We start from the raw sequence: 21,798 nt of genomic DNA on the forward strand, positions 1-21,798 counted from the left end.
TCTTCTCGCACTCTCTCTCGCGTCGCACTTCCGCTCGTACTCCTTCAAATAGACACTCAGTGTCCCCTCAGTAGCCAAATCCACAAATGGCATACATACAAGCACTGCCTAAAGCTTGGAAAAATATTTCTCATTCCTCACCGAGTGGTCTAGGACCATATTACATGTCATAAAAAACACTGTAAACATGTGAACGTGCTATCTGCGACTATACCAAGCTCAAGTGTATCCATATAATGCATACTAGCATTAACTGCACCCGTGTCCAATAAATCTCTTTGGAAATGATCCCATAATCGTCATGAACATTACATGTGGCCGCATAATTGTGTTGGCAAAGACGCTGCACCTTGAGCATAACCTTAGAAACTGCCACACACTACCTCATCCGATCGATAAAATGGTCGACCGAAAACACCATCCAAAAGCTGAGTGCACTCGAGGGAAAACCCACTACCGGAATGGGCATCGGAGACGAATGGTTGAAGCAAATTGGACAATCGTCGAAGCCAAAACATCGTTAGAGTACGTCGGAGGTCAGTGGGCCCGCTGCCACATGGGCTGGAGGAGATTCAATGCTGCCTCGCTCTATTGTCTCCTACCTGTGTCAAGGTCGAAACCGAGGATTTCATTGATAGCCATCTTTCACCGTCGTGGAAGCACGATACCAAATAGCCACTGATCGGTGTCGAAACCGATTGCGCCGAGCCATCCAATGCTCAAAGGCGTTGCTTGACCACTAGATTGCAAGCCCAATCATTAGAGGAAAAACACCGTCAGTGCTGAGGCCATCGATGCCAATGTCGTAGAGGAAAAACACCGAGAAGATCCCAAAAATTGGGCCAATGTCGAGTGTGTAATTAGTCTAAATAATATTTTGGTTAATTAGGTAGGATGGGCTTTGTTGTTTGTACTACCAGCCTAGGGGTCACAACTTTTAATCTCTGCATTTTGAAAGCCACCGCATGATCGGCTTGATACATGCCATACTATTGGTGCTACACTTGGTTGCATAATTTTATACATTCAATGCTTAATGGGTTTTATCGTGCTCAACACTGGATCTGCATTTTGAAAGCCACCGCATGATCGTCTTGATACATGCCATACTATTGGTGCTACACTTGGCTGCATAATTTTATACATTCAATGCTTAATGGGTTTTGTCGTGCTCAACACAAAATCTGCATGGTTTGTTTTTTTAAAAGTATACATGCATATTGTCGTGTACTTCCACTTGATATGGTCTGCCATGATCTGCACATACTTTAAAAAAAGGTTTTATTGGCTTTGTATAGTTGCAATTCTGTACACAACTAGGGAACTTTGTATTTGGTATGGTCGCATGCTCGAAGTGCATACTGAGCGTACTCGTAAATGATTTTTTTTAAAACGCACTGATGTCGTGTTTTTGACCTGGTGTCTTGACTTTTTTCTAAATCTGACGACTGGTCTGCGAGGATAAGGTTTTTCTAGATGTAGAAAATAGAGGATGGCATCTCGTCTATTTGTGTACTCAGTTATTTGGCTAAGAGGGTATGAGAGTGATTGAGCGATATATGGCTCCATCTTTGGCTTGGGTTTTTTAGCTATACTTAAATACTTTAAACTTGAAACATTTGGAATATGATAATGGCTTAGACAATGTCTCTTGATGATGTATTTAGATCTTTAACATAAACACTATGGAACTGGCATTGGTTTTTTAATACAATGAATACGGTATCTCTTTACTTTGAACAAATCTTTGAATGACTTGTTCAGTAGCCTGTGTGGCATGAGTAGTATTTTCTCTGAATGGACCACAAAAAAGAACAACATTATGTTGTGTGGCACCAATGGTTTGATTATTTACATTTTTTTGTTAAAAAAGGGGGTGGGGGGGGGATGGGCATATGACACTTGGATGAGAAGGGGTCTAAAGAAAGCTGTCTTTTGAACTATTATGTTCTTTTATGTATATGTATTAATTTAAAACAACACACACATTAGAGCTACTGATAGGGCCCACAACTCAAAACTATCATTTTTCCCAACAACTTCTACAAAATATTGCTCCCCCTCTTTTTTCTTTTTGGTGGCAGAACTCACAATATGTGAGTGAATTGTATTAATAACCACAAAAAAAATACAATCCAAGCCATGATCAAACAAAGCCATGGCGCCCACCAACAACACAAAATATTCGGCAATTACATAGAAGGAAACCGGCAAGAACAGGGAGGCCAACCCCGACACATGAAATAAGAGTCGACCAAAACATAACACAGATAATACTGATAGGAGGGGGCCTAAGATCCTCATCGCAAGAAGCCATCTCAAGATACCACTACACATGTCTTGAGAAATCCTACTTGTAGAGCCGCAACAGTCGCGGGCAACCAGGCCAAAGTCTCCAAACGCAACAAAAGGGAGCTTAAACTACTAGTTGAATGTACCAACCTGCCTCATGCAAAGCAAACCCTCCCACCAAACCAGTATGACCTCCAACAACATAATCCCCACATATCTGGGAACCAACAGCTCATAAGGCAACCATCCCAACCGAATCAGAAAAACCCCAACACCTGTGAGCCAATCGAACGCAATCGCTAGATGCTCCTCCGTCCACCACCGAGCTCCAACTGCAGAACCATTGTGAACCAACATGGGCCAGGTGAGCAAGTTCCCTTCCATAGGAGGAGGGCAGCCACTACGTGTCATAACAACTAATATCTAATTCTCCTAAATGATTTTCTCATGTTAAACTGATCATTTTATATGGGGAAGTACCAGGGGAGAAAAAGATAGAATATTGGTTAAGCTCATAGACCGGCCACAATAGGGATCCAAAGGGGGGGCCATCTGCAAAAGAGAAATGTGCAACAATGGGATTTAAAGACCCTAAGGTTCAGCCCATTAAGACTTCCAAAATGCTAAGGTTCCAAAATCAAAGGTTGTGTCCAATGGTCAAATCTTAGGAAAATTGGATGCCTTGTGAGTGTACCAAAAAGTCTTCAAGACTCCTATATAGGAGGGGGCGAGCCCTGTAAGCAGAGGATGAGAGAGAAACACACACACACACACACACACACACACACACACACACACACACACACACACACACACACACACACACACACACACACACACACACACACACACACACACACACACACAGGATCCCTTTACACAAAGGGAATAGGGGACACATGTCAACTCCCTAGCCTAGTTGCCCACAAGGTGCACTCAAATCCTATTGGATGGCCATAATTGTGGACCAATGAGAATTAGGCTAGAGTAAATCCAGTTTAATTCATGTAAAAACATTTGATAAAAGAACCAATAAGAATTAAGCTCTCTACAAGACTATTGGACAGTCTCCCAAGGGGTCCAATGTGCATTCAATAGCCCAATGGCTTGCTTGATCCCTATTGGCCAGAAGAAAAAGGGGTCCAATGAGAGTTTTTTTGCATTATTTAATTACCTAAAGGTCTCACAAATGGGGAAAGGGGACACATGTCACAAGGCTATCACTTATGCTTCTCAATTATGATTGGCTAAGCTTTGCAGGGTCCAATGGGGTGCGAGCAAGAGTAATTTGCAAGAGGGGTCGACCAAGAGAGAGAGGGGGCTGATTTTGGCAAAGCATTATTACACACACACTCACACAATCTCATGCGTGAAGCAAGAAGATTCTCTCTCTCCTTCTCAAGCTTTAATGGAAACCTCATCATCTACTCCAAGCTTGTGAGAAGGGAGGCCTACACCAACAACTCTTGGCTTTGTGATGCAAATCCAACCAAGAGCCAAGCTTCAATGCATGCTCATCTCTTCTACCATGCTAATTAATAAGCTATGCTAAGCTATTATGAGTGATTATATGAGGAGATATACTTCTTTCTCATAAGACTACTCCTTCTTCCTCTCAATCTACTCTCACACCCCTCTAGCTCTCACCATCTTCGAAGGTGTATGAGGTCTTGGGTCTGAGACCATGAGGGAATTGATGTTGTGTTTTAAAGTGTTTGCTTAGTGCTTGAAACTTCCATCTTCATTGCACTAGCTAGTTATTGAAGGAACACAAAGAATTATATTGTAAAATGTCTCCCTTGATGGGGGAACCTATAATACAAAGCCTTTTGGAGGGGGGACAAGCTCCATGTAAATCCGGTCCTCAATTGTTATCAATAGCTTAATTTCTCTCTCTTTTGAAGTATTGTTCATGCGTATCTAACTAGGTGTTATGATTTTATTGCTCTCTCCATCCAAGGACTCTTGCTATGCTCATTAGGAATCTATTCTAATGAAATGCTCACTATGTTTATGCTATTTTTTGCTACACACAAGTTACTAGATGATTAAATGTTACATTGGTATCAGAGCACAAGGTTTCTCTTTTCTTGCTTAAGAAGGGAGGTCCTCAAGCTAGCTATAAATGGTTGGTTGCAATTGAGTAAGTAGAATAGGGATTTTTCAGCCTTGCAATGCGCCTGCCTTTGTGCAGATAACGGGGCATCACCGTCGAGAGCTTGGTCTTAATAGCGGAGTCCTATGGGGCTTGCCTATGGCTTAACGACTATTGAGCTATTTGACAAGAGCCGGTACTATTTTGGTGTTGAAAGACCCTCTCTTCTATTCCTTGCAATTAATGATATTCAAGCCACGGGTACAGTAGCTTGAGTGCTTTTCTAAAGGGGTAAAGAAGAGTAGAAACTAGGGCTTGAAGTGCTAAAGTACACCTAAAATTTTTTAGAATGGCTAACAATAGTTAAAGAGAGTGAAATTAATGTTGATAGATTTGATTTTGCTAATGAGCAGGCTATTATGATTATGCCCCTATGGTTGTTAACTACCTTGTTTCTAGGCTTCAATAAGCCATGGGTAATCCATCCCTCCAAAGTGAAGTGCAACGATAGCTTTGTGCTCATGGGATTCTCCAAACTCCCCACCATGACCTAGGAAGCCTCCTTGTGAGACTCCCAAAAGAGGCCTCTCTCCAATTCGGGAAGAAGAAGAGGATCCATACGAAGGGATCAAAAATTTACTTCTTGATGATTCATCTCCTTGCCAAAGGAGAACTCAAGATCCCCCACCAAAAGAGCGAGAAAGAAGTAAGTCTCCTGCCACCTCAGTGGAGATGGCTCCATGAAGACGGAGGGCAGAATGCTCTCCATCACCTCCTAAACAGAGAAGACCATTGCACACCTCTCCACACCATAATTCAAAGAGGGATGATAAAAAACAAGAGAAGAAAAAGGCAAGAAAGAGGTCACCCTCTTCTCCATCTTCTTCATCCTCTTCCTCTTATGAAGAAAGTGATGGTGCAGACAAGGAGGAACAAGGCAAGAAAAAGGCGAGAAAGAGGTCACCCTCTTCTTCATCTTCCTCAAATTCTTCATCTTCTGAAGAAAGCGACAGTGAAACTTTTGAACCATAAAAAAGAAGAGGCCATAGGAAATCCTATGCCGCATGGAAGAGGTCGTCCAAGATCAAGAAGTTCAAAGAGGGAGGAAAGAACATCTTTCCTTACCTACAATGGCACCTTTGGAGCTACGAACAAAGTCTTGGCCTTTATCTAACAATTTGATGTGGCGTTTGGAGATGAGGGCTTCACAGAGTCCTCTAAGCTACTCCATGTAGCTATGCATTTTCAAAAGTCTGTCGGGCAATGGTGGTCTAGCCTACGGGCAAAGATGAAGCCCGACAAACATGGAAAGCTTTAAGAGCTTCGACCATGAAGCAATTTTTGGCCATCGATGCCAAAGACAAAGTACTCACCGAATGGCGAAGCTTGAAGCTCTCTCCCTACCAATCCATTCACAAATATGTAGACACGTTTTGGGACTTACATCTCAAAGCCACTATCTTCAAAAAGATGGATTTTGGAGACCAAAAACAACAATTTTGTGCGGGTTTAACTGAAGATATGGTGGAGTATGTCAACTTCCAAAGACCACTCACCATATCTGTGGTCCTACACCATACCATGGTGGCTTCAGGAATCAATTTTCAAACAGGTTCTAAGAGAAATCTTAAGCCCACGGAAAACAAGGGTTCCAATGAGCCTAAGGGAAAGGACAATGTCCAAAAGTCTCCTAAGGGCAATTCCAATAACAACAAATCTAAGGAGAAAGGATTTTACAAAGGCAAAACAAACTCTCTTGAAGAGCTTGAACGTTATTGCAAGGATAACCATTGTTTCAAATGCGGTGAGCAAGGGCATGCGTATCATGCTTGCCCCCAAAAGAACACCCGCCATGAGCCTCCTAGAGCTACCTTAGTTGAAATCCAAGAAGAGGAAGCTCACCACAAATGATCTCCAGTATGTCATGCTTGGGGAAAGGTAAGAGAACATGATGCTTTTATTCTCTTTGACCCTGGTTCTACTCACAATTTCATATCCATAGAGTTGGCCACCAAGCTAGGCATCCAAGCCTATGAGATGGGAGATGTCCTACCCGCAGATGGTGCTTTCAAGGGGCAAGAAGCTTCAGTCACTCCCTTAATCGGGAAATTGAGGCTACATGTCCAAAGCTATGGACAAAGAGGACTTCGTTATCTCTCCTCTCAAGCATGAGGATGTAATCCTAGGGGCACCATGGTTTGATTGCATGGCTGCCAATGTTAAATTCCCTAAAAGGAAAATCTACTTTAGGTTCAGGGAAAAAGATATGTACATAGATGCCAAAGAGATGGATAACACCATACCCATTCTACATACACAAGCTTTCAGTAAGTCAATAAAGAGCTCTATTTTTGTGTACATGATTTGTGTTAAAGATTCTCAAAATGAACCTAATGCTTTAGCAAAAGAAAACATAAACAATCACAAGGAATTAGAGTTATCCAATTTTCTCAAGGGATTTCAAGATGTTTTTATTGACGACATCCCTTGTGAACTACCTTTTAAACAAGGCAATGATGACCATGCAATTGAACTCCTTCCAAGAATTTCACCGCCTAATAAACCTCCTTATAGAGCTTCTCAAGCTCAACAAGAGGAGATTATGCGGCAAGTGCATGAGCTAGTCAAGAAGGGCATGGTTAGGCCTAGCTCATCTCCATTTTGCTCACCCATGTTATTAGTGCAAAAGAAGGATGGCACATATCGAATATGTGTCGACTATAGAGCACTAAATAGGATCACTATCAAAAATAGGTTTCCCGTTCCACGGGTAGAAGACCTATATGATAGGCTACAAGGGTCGACCTACTTCAGTAGGATTGACCTAAAATTGGCCACCATCAAATAAGGATAGTGGATCAAGACATTGTAAAGATCGCATTTCACACTACGTTTGGTCTTTACAAATGGATTGACCAATTCACTAGCCACATTCAACCGCTTGATGGAGAAGTTATTTAGGCCTCACCAAACCTTTACTGGAGTGTTCTTTGATGATATTATCATGTACTCTAATTCACTAGACGAACACAAGCAACACCTCCAGGTAATATTTCAAGTCTTAAGAGAGAATAAACTTTATGTTAATCGAAAGAAAAGTGAATTTTTCTTGAAAGGGATTCAATATTTAGGTCACATTATCTCTCAAGATGGCATCCAAATGGATCTATCAAAGTTAGAGATAATAAAAGGATGGCCTAATCCAAGGAATCTTCATGAACTAAGAAGCTTTATAGGTATGTGTGCATATTATAGACGCTTCATAGAAAAGTTCTCACTAATAGTAGGACCATTACATGACCTAACAAAGAAAAACATTAGGTATACATAGTCTTCCAAGGATAACAATACTTTCAAAAAGCTTAAAGAAAAGCTTATCTCTCTACCTGTGCTTACACTGCAGGATCTCTCAAAGCCATTTGAGGTCCAATGTGACGCTTGTGGTAACTGGGCTAGGGAGCTGACATGTGTCTCCTATTCCCTTTGTGTAAAGGGAGCCTGTGAGTGTGTGTGTGTGTTTCTCTCTCATCCCCTACTATATAGGGCTCGCCCCCTCCTATGTAGGAATCTTGAAGACTTTTGTGTACACTCATAAAGCATCCAATTTCCCTAAGATTTGACCATTGGACACAACCTTTGAATTTTGGAAGTCTTAATGGGCTGAACCTTAGGGTCTTTTAAGCCCATTGTTGCACATTATTTTTTTGCAGATGCCCCCCCCCTTTGGATCCCTATTTTCCCTCCTTTGGATCCCTACTGTGGTCGATCTGCGAGCTTAACCAATATTCTAGCTTTTTCTCCCCTGGAACTTCCCCATATTAAATGATCATTTTAACATGAGAAAATCATTTAGGAGAATTAGATATTGATTATTATGACATTACCTCTCTTGAAATCATAGTCGTCCTTGACTAGGGGGTAGAGAAGATAAAGCATATTCATTAGTCCTTTTTCCTAGCAGATAGAGGATCCCTATGTTACCCTACGACATCATTCTAGAATGGATGACTAGTCCATTTGGCGCTTGAGAGCCTAAGCTGCCGTAAGCATGTCTGCACATTAGTCCTATCAATCTTCCATAGTAGAGTGACAAGCTCTACTTGGTGTTTGGGAGACGTCTTCTCTACAAACTTGATCTAAGCATGCATTCTACTTAACATTTGTGCACAATAAAGAAAAAGAGAGCCTTATAAGACAAAAACTTTGTTCATTTTAAACATTTGTACATTTGCTTACTTTCGGGAAGCATTGTAAGCATTGACAAGGTTTAGGTTATCCTTTAATTGTGTGCCTTGCATCCATCTAGCATTTTGAAAAGGATAATTATTAAACTTAATAAGATACCATCGGATAGTCTTACTGCCTCTTAATACCTTGTCTTCATGTCGGAGAATGGACTCGGGTTGCAGTACCTCTTCTTGGTCCTCGATCTCCGGTGGGTCTTCAATAGTTGGTTCTTGGGGTGGCTCTCCTTTGTAAGGCTTTAGTAGGCTCACATGGAAAGCATTGTGTATGAGCCAATGACTGGGCAACTTGAGTTGATAGGCCATCTCATTGATTGGTCTAAGAATCTGGAAGGGACCATAGTACCTTTTTGCTAACTTAGCGTAGTATTTTTGGTGTCACGTAGGATTCTTGCCCATCGTGTGCCTTAATTGAGCCTTGGGAAATTTTAAGTAAGACCCAATCATTTTCTTTAAAGGCTTGGTCTCTTTTGTGCTTATCAGCATCAGCAACAACCTTTTGCCTTTGCTGTGAGATAGAGATAGCATTCTTAATCTTTTGGAAAGATTCTTGTAGGTCTCGTCTATCCTCATCTGCAGCGAAGATCTTCTCCTGTACCTTAAGTAGCAGGGGACTTTTTTATCTTTCCTCAATTACCTTGAAAGGTGCTTTTCCCATGGAAGTATGTATAATGTTATTGTAGGCATACTCCACTAAGGGTAAGTACTTCTTGCATTGGGACCTTTGATCTACTTCCGTTACATAGGCTTTTAGTAAATCAAGAATTGTTAGGTTAGCTACTTTTTTGGCCATCCGTTTGGAGGTGATAGACCGAAGAGAAGTTTAGCCTTGTCCCTAAATTCTCAAAGAGACCCTTCCAGCAATTACTGGTCATTCTAGGATCTCTGTTGGACACTATGGACATCGGCAAGCCATGGTACTTGAAGACTTGTGATATGAAGAGGGTTGCCATTTGATGGGCTTTGATAGTCTTTTTGAAAGGTATAAAATGAGCTTGTTTGCTGAACCTATCTACTATCGTTCATATTCCCGTATTCCCATGGATAGACTTAGGCAATCCACACATTTAGAAACATACTCTCGTATGTTTGCTTTCATGGTAGGCCAATAAAATATGTTTCAATCCCTTTTAGGGTAGACTGAATCCCTCTACGCCCTGCATAAGGAGGAGCATGAGATTCATACATTACTTTCTCACGTAGTGAGTTGGTAACATGTAGTCTATCACCATAGAGAAGATAACCATCTTGTAAAGTAAATGGTTCCTCTTTGCGTCATGAAGTACTTAAGGCTTTGGTGATCCGTTTGCAGAATGAAAGGAGTCCCCAGTAAATAGTTCTTCCACGAGTCTAAGGCATGTAGAACTGTGAGGAGTTCCTTTTCATATATGCCTAGATCTTGTTCAACAGGTCGATCCTTCAACTTTCATAGGCTATGGCGTGCCCTTCTTGGAGCAAAACAGCTCCAAGGCAATCCCACAAGGTGCACTCAAATCCTATTGGATGGCCATAGAGGTGGACCAATGAGAATTAGGCGAGAGTAAATGTAGTTTAATTCATGTAAAGACACTTGATAAAAGAATCAATAAGAATTAAGCTCTCTAGAAGACTATTGGACAGTCTCCCAGGGGGTCCAATGAGCATTCAACAGCCCAATGGCTTGCATGATTCCTATCGGCCAGAAGACAAAGGGGTCCAATAAGAGTTTAGTTGCATTATTTAATTACCTAAAGCTCTCACAAAAGGGGAAAGGGGGAGATATGTCAGAAGGCTATCACTGATGCTTCTCAATTATGATTGGCTAAGCTTTGCAGGGTCCAATGGGGTGCCAGCAAGAGTGATTTGCAAGAGGGGCCGACCAAGAGAGAGAGGGGCCTGATTTTGGCAAGGCATCATCACACACACACTCACACAATCTCATGTGTGAAGCAAGAAAATTCTCTCTCTCCTTCTCAAGCTTTAATGGAAAGCTCATCATCTACTCCAAGCTTGTGAGAAGGGAGGCCTACACCAACAACTCTTGGCTTTGTGATGCAAATCCAACCACGAGCCAAGCTTCAATGCATGCTCATCTCCTCTACCATGCTAATTACTAAGCTATGCTAAGCTATTATGAGTGATTATGTGAGGAGATATACTTCTTTCTCGTAAGACTACTCCTTCCTCTCAATCTACTCTCATACACTGCTAGCTCTCACCATCTTCGAAGGTGTGTGAGGTCTTGGGTTTGAGACCATGAGGGAATTGATGTTGTGTTTTAAAGTGTTTGCGTAGTGATTGAAGCTTCCATCTTCATTGCACTAGCTAGTTATTGAAGGAACACAAAGAATTGTATTGTAAAATGTCTCCCTTGATGGGGGAAACCTATAATACAAAGCCTTTTGGAGGGGGGACCGGCTCCATGTAAAGCTTAATTGTTGTCAATAGCTTAATTTCTCTCTCTTTTGAAGTATTGTTCATGCCTATCTAACTAGGTGTTATGCTTTTTGTTTCTCTCTCCATCCAAGCACTCTTGCTATGCTCATTAGGAATCTATTCTAATGCTATTTTCGCTACACACAAGTTACTAGGCCATTAAATATTACACTACGACACACACACTTGGTCACTCTCCCATGGTTACTCCTCCTCATGTCATTATAATTCTAAAAGTGAGTAGTTCAATTTGACACACTTCAATATCCACTAGATCTACTGATGATGCTCTCTACCATGAATCAGATACATGCCTTTAACTTGCATGCTCTTATTGTGGCACAAATTCTAACTCCTATGTATCAATACATTCCCCAATTGTTATCAATTGTACTGTCAACATTTTCAAGAGATGCAATAAGCTTCAAGGAAAGGATGTTCTTTCTAAGCTTAAGAGTGGGATGACTTTTTTACTTTGAATAATTTTGCATATATAGGATTGTAGGGATTCTTACAAGATGGCAAGCGAGTTTTTTTGAGCGACTAAAAAAAACGAGCACGTCCCTCAATAAATTTATTTGGGAATTAGAGAGATGTTTATAAAGGATGGTGTTCATTAGCCTCAAGTACAAGCCGGACAAATGCTAGAACATTTACATAAGACCTTACAATACTTCTCTTTACTTTGTCAAAACATTTCTTTTATTGTTAATTTCCATGTCACTGTCCGAAAATTCCCTTCCCACACATAAAATATTTTTCCTAATAGTGACTCTAACTATGGTTGCAAGGCCAAATCATCTTCATATTCTTTGTTAATATCTATCCACAAGGGATCCCATGTCTCAATAATTTCATCTATGTAAAATGATGCATAATAGCAAAACAAGATGTTATCAAGAATGCTAAGGTGAAATATTCATAGAATACTTCTATTTGATTTACTTATTACCTGTCCATGGGGTTTCCTCCTTTAGACATGTGTGCACTGGAACTATAAAAGATCCTTTCCCTTAGATTGGAACTTTCCTTGGCAAAAGCTACCTTCAGACCCAAAACATCTTAGTTGAGACTGCAAACACTTACATGATAAGTCTGCATAAAGGCGTAGTTGGACACTCAAAGAAATTGAAGACCCTTGTGGTCTTTAGGATGTCCTCTCCTCTGTCCACATGTATGTGGCTGTCATCCACTTTGCTACACATAGAGGAAGCTCGGTTAGCATAAAGGCATAACTAGACGCTTAAATCAATGGAAGACCCTTGTGGTCTTTAGGATCCTCACCTCTAAGTGGCTATCATGCCCCTCATCCACACATGAAGAGACCTGGAGTGCTATGTGAAAATGCATAAGGTCCAAAGAAGCTTCTTGCCTAGCTGTCTCTAGATCTTCAACCACTATACCCAACCCAATGTCTATACTCTTACTCTCATCTACATGATTATCAAAATCATCAAAATCTTTGTTGACAGGCACTAAAATGACTTGATTATTGCGAATAAGATTGTGAGTCAAGAAAGCCCTTCCCCATGTTCGAGAACCACAATCAGTTGTTAGACTACAAAATTAAATGCCCTCATTGTTTTAGAATTTAACTTTTATTTGTATAAGACATGCACTTTCATGTGGCCAATAATGTGAACACATTTGTGTAAATGTATTAATAATCAACGAATGTATCAACCTTGATCACCATTTACATGAAAAAAAAAGCCCCTCGGGCATGTTGGAGAAGCAAAACACTTGTCAAAACAGGTCCTCAATGTTGTGAACATGTTATGGCAGTTGTCCGCCTTCTCCAACTTGCCCGAGGGTCTTTTTTTTCATACAAATGTGATTAATTTGTTGAACCAAGAAACGAATTTCATACAAATGCGATGGAGTTTAACAATAAATTTGATTTTATAGATTTAATGGTATAATGCAAGTGGGCAATAAGGTTGACAGACAATGAAGAGCTTATGGGTGATAAATGAGGTGTAATCATACACAAACGTGTCGAAACCGACCTATGTTTTTCAAATCCCATCAACTAGTATATTCTTTATCATTTCTTTTTTCCTCTACCATATGCACTAAAAGGTTGATGCTAAACCATCTAGAATTGATCTTGCATGGATGAGAAAGCAGCATTTGTTTTTGTTGTATATGCTAATGGTGTAGCTAGTTCAAACAAATCTGGGCCGGCCCGAACCGGTTCACGCATAGGGTGATGCCACCACCAGAGACGACGGATCCAGGTGGTGTTGTGGCAAGGTTGGGCACTGTTGTGTTTGTGTATGTCGTGTACATTTTGAAAAAGAAAATAAGAAAAAATATTTGGTGATGCCGATAGAGCAAAAAACAACAAGGGTTTTGTAGATTCCAATTGGTGAGGACCACTGACATGGGATGTTTGCCAAGGTGCTGTCAAAGGTGCTTCTATGTTTAGAAGAGAGAGAAAACGAGAAAAGTCTCCCTTCTTCAGCGTCCCTATGTGTCACTTCGCCTATGCCATCCACTTCTCTTGTCCATGCAATTATGTGCAGGCCTTGTACTCAGTATTGGAAGCTCTGTGCTGCTTTCATCACATGCAAAGGGAAACTAATTGCTTTTGCCATATGCAAAGGGAAGACCTTAGCCTTAGGCAAGGCCTTGTTATGGGTGAGAGAATTCACAAGGAGAACACAGAATCAATCAATCAAAATCTCTCTCTCTCTCTCTCTCTCTCTCTCTCTCTCTCTCTCTCTCTCTCTCTCTCTCTCTCTCTCTCTCTCTCTCTCTCTCTCTCTCTCTCTGTGGATGTGTGTCATAATTGTCTGCATGCAAGTGATGTTTGTACTCAGAGGCACTTGTTTGATGCACAAGGGATTGTTGCACAAGGGATCTGTGTGTGAGCCACGTACTCTGGAACCAGTCCGTGCCAGCACGCACTGGTTTCCATAGGTTTCAAGGATAGAAACAAAGTGTGGGGAGGGGGTGGGGGGAGCATGGTAGGGAGTAATTTGCAATGAAAGAAAAGAGGAAGTACGTGGGAATCGAGGCCGGCCACTGACAATATTCGAGACATGGGCCGGTATCGACTCGTTCGTGAATGATTACACCTCTTTTATCACCGATAAATCCTCACTCTCTGCCAACCTTATTGCCCACATGAATGCTACCACGAATTGTATATCTGTGTGTGAGCCACCTACTAGAACTAGTCCGGTGCGGACTGGTTTCCACAGGTTTCAAGGGTAGAGATAAAGTGTGGGGAGGGGGCGAGTGGAGCATGCATGATCATCAGCCACGGCCACAACACAACCATAATACACAGCACGTCAGGGTAACTTGGGAGCGATGATATCGCATGATCTCTCTACAGGACTATATATTGATTGCTATCTGTGTCACAAGCATCCAGACGTCCAAGTCGCTGCTGCTGAGGTGGACGAATGGTAGCATGCGCCTCCTCCGCTTTTCTGTAAGGTCTCTACCAACCCTAGAAGAGGGTTACCTATGTAAAATTTTAAGTCTAATTATCAGTTTGGAAAAGACACTATTTTTAGTAGGTTTCAATGATCACATATCATTTTTATTTTGTGATCATGGTAGAACTTTTAATTCTGGTCAAATTCAATTTTTGGAAAAATTTCCAAAATAGAAAGTTTTTGACCCCCGGCATGGTCTAGGGTCTCGACCGGATCGTCAAACTATGCACCAATCTAGGTTACCTTAAAAATAGGGTCCGGATGCCGAAGGCTACTATTTATGGCAGGTAGTTGTATCTGTTACCTGCAGGTCTGTCTTGAGTTAGCAAGTTTCAGAATTGAATTTGGGTTACTATAGATCAAGTTAGCCTAAGGTTAGCATTTCCTAAGTTATGTGTATGGCATGTATGAGGATGTGCATGTATGGGTATGCATGGTCATGGGTATGCATGGGCATGTAACCCCATCATGTATGGCCATGGGTCATGTGTATAGGTAGTCTTGTGCCAAGTGTTCGGTCAAGTGTTGGAGTGTGGCATGGAGGCTAAGTATGGACTAGAGAGGTGTATCACTTAATTAGGTAAAAGGGGACACCTCTAGTGGTTAGTGAGAGGCTTGTGACACCTCTACTTCTTCTTTTGGCAAGAGGGGGCGAGCAAGGGAGGTATGGGCAAGCCTTGGCCATCAAGCAACCCCAGAAGCCTACATAAGGAGCAGTCCCACCCAATTTTACACACACAATTCCCAAGACAGTGCAAGGAAGTGCTACTGCCAGATCAATCTTTTGTGAAGCCTTTCTACATCACATAACACACAAAGGAGGTCTTAATTAAGGGTAATTTAATTATATTTATGTTAATCCTATTGCTCCATAGCCTCTTTTCTCTAGAGGATTCCTATGTCGAGCTTAATTATGCTAGCTGGCTACAACATTAAATAATCTATTCTCTATTATATGTGGGGTATTGTCAATGGTTTCCATCCATTGATTGTATTTTCATTGTTGGGTTAAGGAGCACCTTTAATTTTCCTTTAATTAATCATGAGTTTATGCATATAATCATCATTTTCGGTTTGGCATGTTGTGCATATCTATGTTGTAAAGCTCTTCACCTATGATTCTCTAAGATATGGTGAGACTTTTTGTGCACCCAAATTGAGGACTAATCAAGGAATTAAACCCTTGATTTGCCCATGAAATTAGGACACGATTATGAGACTTCTTGCATACAAAAAAAGATGTACAACTAGGGTATTGTGTTGCATTAGCAAATTGTGTATGATTTTGTGGAAATTAATCATCTATTATATTGGGTATTTGCATGGTTATAGTCTACCATTGTATGTTATAATGATGCATCTAATTAGTACATTAATCTTGATCTCATGCTGCATACGAGGGAAGTTTTGGTTATGATAATCTTAGGATGAGTTTATGAGTAAATAAGGCATATTCATCTCGTTGCATCCTTGAGTTAGCTTGCATACTTGCAGTTGTGAAGACTTGTCATTTAATCTAGCATTATGTGTAAGAATAAGGTTATTCCTTGTCAAGTTTTCTCATTTGTTGTTGTGGGAATTACGCCTAGTCTCTTGTTTCTCCGAAAGAACTAATTCCTAGTAGTGAGATATGGCCCCCAAGAGGACACGTTTTGGTGGCACTAATGACCGCGAGGCAGGAACTAGCAACATGGCAAACAACGGTAAAGCACCGATGAAAGAGGAAAATCTGGCCATCTCACGAGGCATCGAAGAGGAAATTCATGAGGTAGGATGAATTTAATTTTTGTATTTTACATAAGCATTGCATTACGATAACTTTAGGAATGTTTAAACTCCCCAAACTATGTTGGAAATCCAACTGAGACAACGGCATTGGTATTTTTAAAGGTTTTATTTAAGTTTAAGTTTAAATTATATAGTAAAGAAATGTTTTACGGAAAGACTGTTTGGAAGTAGGAAATAATGGTTGTTAGGGAAAACTTTCTCAAACAAATTTCATTCATTATTCCAATGTCGATTTAGTATGAACCCCCTCGATTTAGTCTGAACCCCCGACTGATCACAGGGTGGTAGCTCGTGAAGGTATCGCAGGAGCTAAATCCACGACTTGTTTTCTATGCGGTGGATTTGTCCATGGCTTGCTTTCTATGCGGTGGATACATGATTTTTACCCGGAGAGTTACTCCATGAATTGGGTGGAATCATGGACTGGTTGTATGGGTGGGCAGTTGACAACGGGTGGAGTTAACACTTGCTGGAGGTCCTCACGACTCTAGGAGATTGGAATTTTTAATGAAGTATTCTTTGTTGAGTACTTTTTCCTAGGAAAGATATGTTTTGGTGCCGATTTGACAATGTTTGAAGGGTTGTCTTAACGAACTTGTGTCGAGGAAATATAAAAAAGAACCCTAAGTGTTGAGAAACAATGTGTTAGTAATTAGGCCACACAAAGACTCTGTGTGAGTGCGGGGTGGAAAGTGGGGGCATGGCTCAGGTTTCCAAAGCCTACGAGACGGGTGGTCTCTATTAGTCAGAAACTCTCTGCCCTGCACAATAGGGTACGCCATTAGATAGCTCATTACGCCAGAGCGGAAGGAACTCGGTGTACGTGCCTCTAAAAATTATGGGAAAAAAGGCACTAAGGTTACTTCTCCTCTTAGAGGATGAGAATAGGACCGATAGTACGAAATTACGCTTACCCCGTGGGGTGGAGCTAAACTCCTTTTCACTGGTAGCTTGGACTCAACTCACTAAGTGACAAGAGACCATCCACTGGTCTTCTTTTTCTTCTTAGCCAATTTTTGTTTGCTTCCGCATAGGATCTTGCGATTGTCAGGTGTCCTCCAGTTCCGTCATGGTGAGACGTGGAGGGGACCTCACAATTGGTATCAGAGCCTAGGGTTCAGAGCCTAGGTTAGTTTGGAAAAATTTTGTACTATTTAAAAATTTTAAAAACAAGAAAAATTGGATAGCTAATCCAAGGCTTATGCGTCGATATTTCATAAAGATCTTGTGGTTGAATATCGCAAGTTCCAAGTCTTCGAGCTTGTTTATGAGAGTGCTTGTCGCTCTCCAAACTATCTTTCTCGACGGAGCGTGACGGAGCTACTGATGAAGGCTCAAACTCCTCATTCAACTCAGATAGATAAAGGCTGGGAGATCGAATGGAGCAATGAAGGTGGGACTTATTACATCAATGCTTAGAAGTTGGGATGTCTTACCACGGATCTAAAGAAACTACACTGGGCAGAGGAACTGAGAGTGCTTCAGTTGTACTACGTCTTGGGTACAAACTCGAGTATCACTGTTCCCACTTATCCAGGAGGCACGGGGAAACCCCTGAACGAATGGGTATGGGATAAAGTGGTGGAGATTTTTTTCATATCGAAGGATCAGAACTTTTTCTATCCCTAAGGATACCCCTAAGAATATGGATCTTGTAATTTACTTCCTGATTCCAAATGAGTATAGGAACTATTATACCAATCGGTTAGAAGATTGTAGAAATGTGACTACAAACACCATCCTTTGTATCACCATATTCCAAGTCAGCCAGCTATGCGGATTCTGTAGAAGTCGCAAAAATTTACAATAAGTTAAGATGAGATACCCTAAGCCTCTTTTGTAAGGCTATCCTTGTAAATATTCACTTTATGAATAAAGAATCTTTTGGATTGAGTATCTTGATCTTGTGTCTATTCTGAAGTTAAATCTTAGCTGTGTGATAAGTCTTTAAATTTGTCAGTCTATCGATCTTATGAAATCATGTAGTTACCTGCTTCTGCTCTTTATACTGCGGTTCACGAGAAAAAAAGCAAGCGCAACCCCCCAACTTCAAAGGTGAAGATGTTAACATGGAACAAGATGCAGGGGTGTGGATTGAAGCCATGGAGGATTATTTTGAAGCTGTAGGAACTCATCCGCAGAATCAAACTATGTTTGCCATGTTCCGACTTACCGGAGATGCCAAAATATGGTGGAAACAACATTGCTGAGACTCCGACATTGTTGGATCTTCTCAGCCATGGGAAGAGATTAAGACTGCAATGACCAAACGCTACTTACCACCAGCTCATCGGGCCATCAAAATGAACGAGTTTTTCTCACTCAAGCAGCTATCCTTGACTATAGAGGGATATTACTCCAAGTTCGTGACTTTGAAGAGATATGCACCCAAGATGACCTTGGAACAACAAGTGGCCAGTTTCTGTCAAGGACTCATTGAACCATTGAACAGTAGATTGGAAGCTCTTAGACCAACAACATTGCAAGATGCTTTGTTAAGAGCCAAGCCGTTAGCTGCGGGAATCATGAAAGTTGCTCAAGGCAGAAGAAACTACTTAGCAAAGAGGGCCAGACCAAATAACTGGGATAGCAGACCCGCAAACCTTGCTTATCAGGATCATCCTGTGGTAGCTACTTCAACCGCTACCAAATTTCCCAATGTGCGATGTTATGACTGCCAAGAGTACAACCATTACATGAACAAATTTCCCAAGAAGACTCATGCATCCGGTGCAAATGCAACGAAAGAGGTCAACTGAACAATCGTGGATGACAAGGAAAAGGAGGTAGAGGACGAGGATGTGGTGCAATTTCTAGGGCTAATGCTGTATTTGGACAACCGACTGTAGGTGATGAAGCGGATGAAAGGGCAGTGCTGCATGCTGCCATAGATAATCCTGCTGCTCGTCAACAGTTCGCCGTAATCCAAGCTCCTAGAATGCACCAAGGTGATAAAGTTGAATTCCTCATAGACTGTGGAAGTACGCATTCATTTCTATCTCCTAGATGCATGAGAAAGTTAAAGCTAAACCAGTATCCTGCAAATAGACTAGTAGTAGAACTAGCTAATGGGAAGGAAGCGTTATCTGAACATTTCGCAAGCTTGATAGATTTTGAATTAGGGGGTTATGCTACTTCTGCGCAGTTCCGTACTTTACCTTTAGGAATTTACGATGGAATTTTAGGAATGGACTGGTTGAAAAAGAACCAAGCCCACATTCATTGTGCTCATGGAAACTTTACGTTCACAGATAACCTTGGGAATGAAGTTCTAGTTCAAGGGAAAAATGGGATACCCAAGGCTCATTTAGTTAAAGCCAGTAGACTTCTAAAGGGACTTAAGAAGGGACAACAGATTTACGCTGTGAAGCTTAACAAGGTGGGTCAATCAGATTCAAACTTTCACCCAGAATGGTTGAAGGAATATGCTGATGTTTTCCAGAAGACTTGACCAATCTGCCATCGTATCGTGAAGTAGACCATGAGATAGAAACTATACTAGGATGTGAACCTGTTTCTAAGAGACCATACAAAATGTATTTACCCGAAGCTATAGAACTTAAAGAATAGCTTAGGCAACTGATTGAGCAAGGTTTCATTAGACCTAGTACTTCTCCTTGGGGTGCACCAGTTCCTTTTCAAAAGAAGAAGGATGGATCTTTGCGGCTATGCATAGATTATTGTGGACTTAACCAAGTGACTGTCAAGAACAAGTATCCGATTCCAAGAATTGATGAATTGTTGGATAGACTCCATGGATCCAGGATCTTTTCAAAGATTGATCTTTGTTCTGGATATTATCAGATCAGAATCAAAGAATCAGACAAACCGAAGGCAGCTTTTAATACTAGGTATGGGCATCATGAATTCACAGTTATGTCCTTTGGTCTTACTAATGCACCTACAAGCTTCAATCGACTAATGCAGGATATCTTTAGACCTTACTTGGATGACTTTGTCCTAATCTTTTTTGATGATATTTTGGTTTACTCTAAACACGAAGCAGAGCCTGAAGGACATGTCAGAAAAGTGTTGGAAATTCTACGTCAGCATCAACTTTATGCTAAGGAAATAAAGTGTACTTTCTGTACTCCCCAAGTTAGTTATTTAGGTTTCATTATATCCGCCCATGGAATTTCAAGAGATCCCGAGAAGATCAAGGATATAGTGGATTGGCCTCAACCTTATTCTATTAGTGAAGTCAGAGGATTTCTTGGAATTACAGGGTGGTACAGGATTTTTGTCAAAGGTTATGCTCTTATTGCAGCACCTTTGACAGGTTTTCTGAAAAAAGGAATGCAAATCGATTGGAAAGCAGAGCACGAAGCTAGTTTTGCTTAGTTAAAGAGATATTTGGTGTCTTCTCCTATTCTAAAGCTTCCAGATTTCAGTAGGGATTTTGAAGTTGTGACCGACGCCAGCAATCTTGCCTTAGGAGGAGTTCATACTCAAGAAGGGAGACCAATAGCTTTTACCTCTCGCAAGCTCAGAGATCATAAGAAGAACTATCCGACTCACGATCTAGAACTTCTTGCTGTCATCCATGCATTGAAGCTATGGAGACATCATCTTTTGAGTCACAAATTTCAGCTAGTTACCGACCACAAGAGCTTAAAGTGGATCTTTACACAACCCAACCTCAACATGAGACAGAGGAGGTGGATTAAACTTCTTCAAGAGGACGATTTTGATATCAAGTACCGACCCGGGAAGGACAATGTAGTTGCAGATGGACTTAGTCGTAAGTCTTTCCTCAATTCTATCTCTATACCCAATAATCCTATTCTGGAAAGGATTAGAGAAGCTTCTTCAAATGACTCAGGGTATCAGTGACTGTTAACATAGATTCAACAAGGCGAAGGACCTAAAGTAACTTCTAGACCCGCTAAGGACTATTCTCTTCAAGGGGAATTTCTTTATCTTGGTCAAAAGACTTTATATACCTAAGGATCCAACACTAAAGAAAGCAATTTTATTTGAGGCTCATGATAGCCCGACTTCTAGACACCCAGGGTATGCAAAAACCTTGAATGCAATCAAAAGAAGTTATTTTTGGCCAACAATGAAAGGTGATCTTTGTTACGTAAAGCAGTGTTTATCTTGTCAGCAAAAATTAAAGCCGAACGAATCAAGCTTCCCGGGGAACTCAAACCTCTTGATATACCTCAAATGAAATGGGAGTGTATCAGTGTGGATTTTGTCACCGGATTACCTTCTGTCGGAGGCTACAATTTTGTATTTGTGGTTGTCGATATGCTCACTAAGGTGGCTTACTTGATACATGTCAAGACGACCTACAGTGCTTCTGACATTAGTAGGGTTTTCATCAAGGAAATCTTTAAACTTCACGGTTTACCGAGAAGAATCATCAGTGATAGAGATGCGAAGTTTACTTCAAAGTTTTGGACTTCTGTTTTTCAAGCAATTGGAACTCAGCTATGCTTCAGTACAACATATCATTCTCAGACCGATGAGCAGACTGAAAGGGTGAACCAAGTAATCAAAGATATTC

The 21,798-nt window shown here is 41.0% G+C and overlaps 1 protein-coding gene across 1 annotated transcript; it reads left to right on the top strand.

The window, feature by feature from the left end:
- Positions 1-16,128: 16,128 nt before the first annotated feature.
- On the top strand, positions 16,129-21,119 carry LOC147422341 (uncharacterized). The gene is made up of 6 exons (XM_086503048.1): positions 16,129-16,266; positions 18,273-18,341; positions 18,524-19,016; positions 19,136-19,665; positions 20,091-20,565; positions 20,671-21,119. Exons 1-6 carry the CDS (start codon positions 16,129-16,131, stop codon positions 21,117-21,119), a joined length of 2,154 nt encoding a protein of 717 aa, XP_086359174.1.
- The last annotated feature ends 679 nt before the right edge of the window (positions 21,120-21,798 follow it).

The sequence above is a fragment of the Adiantum capillus-veneris genome, chromosome 27 (assembly GCF_014529385.1).
Source record: "Adiantum capillus-veneris isolate H3 chromosome 27, ASM1452938v2, whole genome shotgun sequence".
NCBI lineage: Eukaryota > Viridiplantae > Streptophyta > Polypodiopsida > Polypodiales > Pteridaceae > Adiantum > Adiantum capillus-veneris.

Excerpts from the sequence above, each read along its gene's own strand:
- LOC147422341 (XM_086503048.1), top strand. The coding sequence starts at position 16,129 with ATGGCCCCCAAGAGGACACGTTTTGGTGGCACTAATGACCGCGAGGCA. Across the intron at positions 16,267-18,272 it reads TCGAAGAGGAAATTCATGAG|TTACCTGCTTCTGCTCTTTA; the intron begins GTAGGATGAATT and ends GAAATCATGTAG. Across the intron at positions 20,566-20,670 it reads TATTGCAGCACCTTTGACAG|ATTTCAGTAGGGATTTTGAA; the intron begins GTTTTCTGAAAA and ends TAAAGCTTCCAG.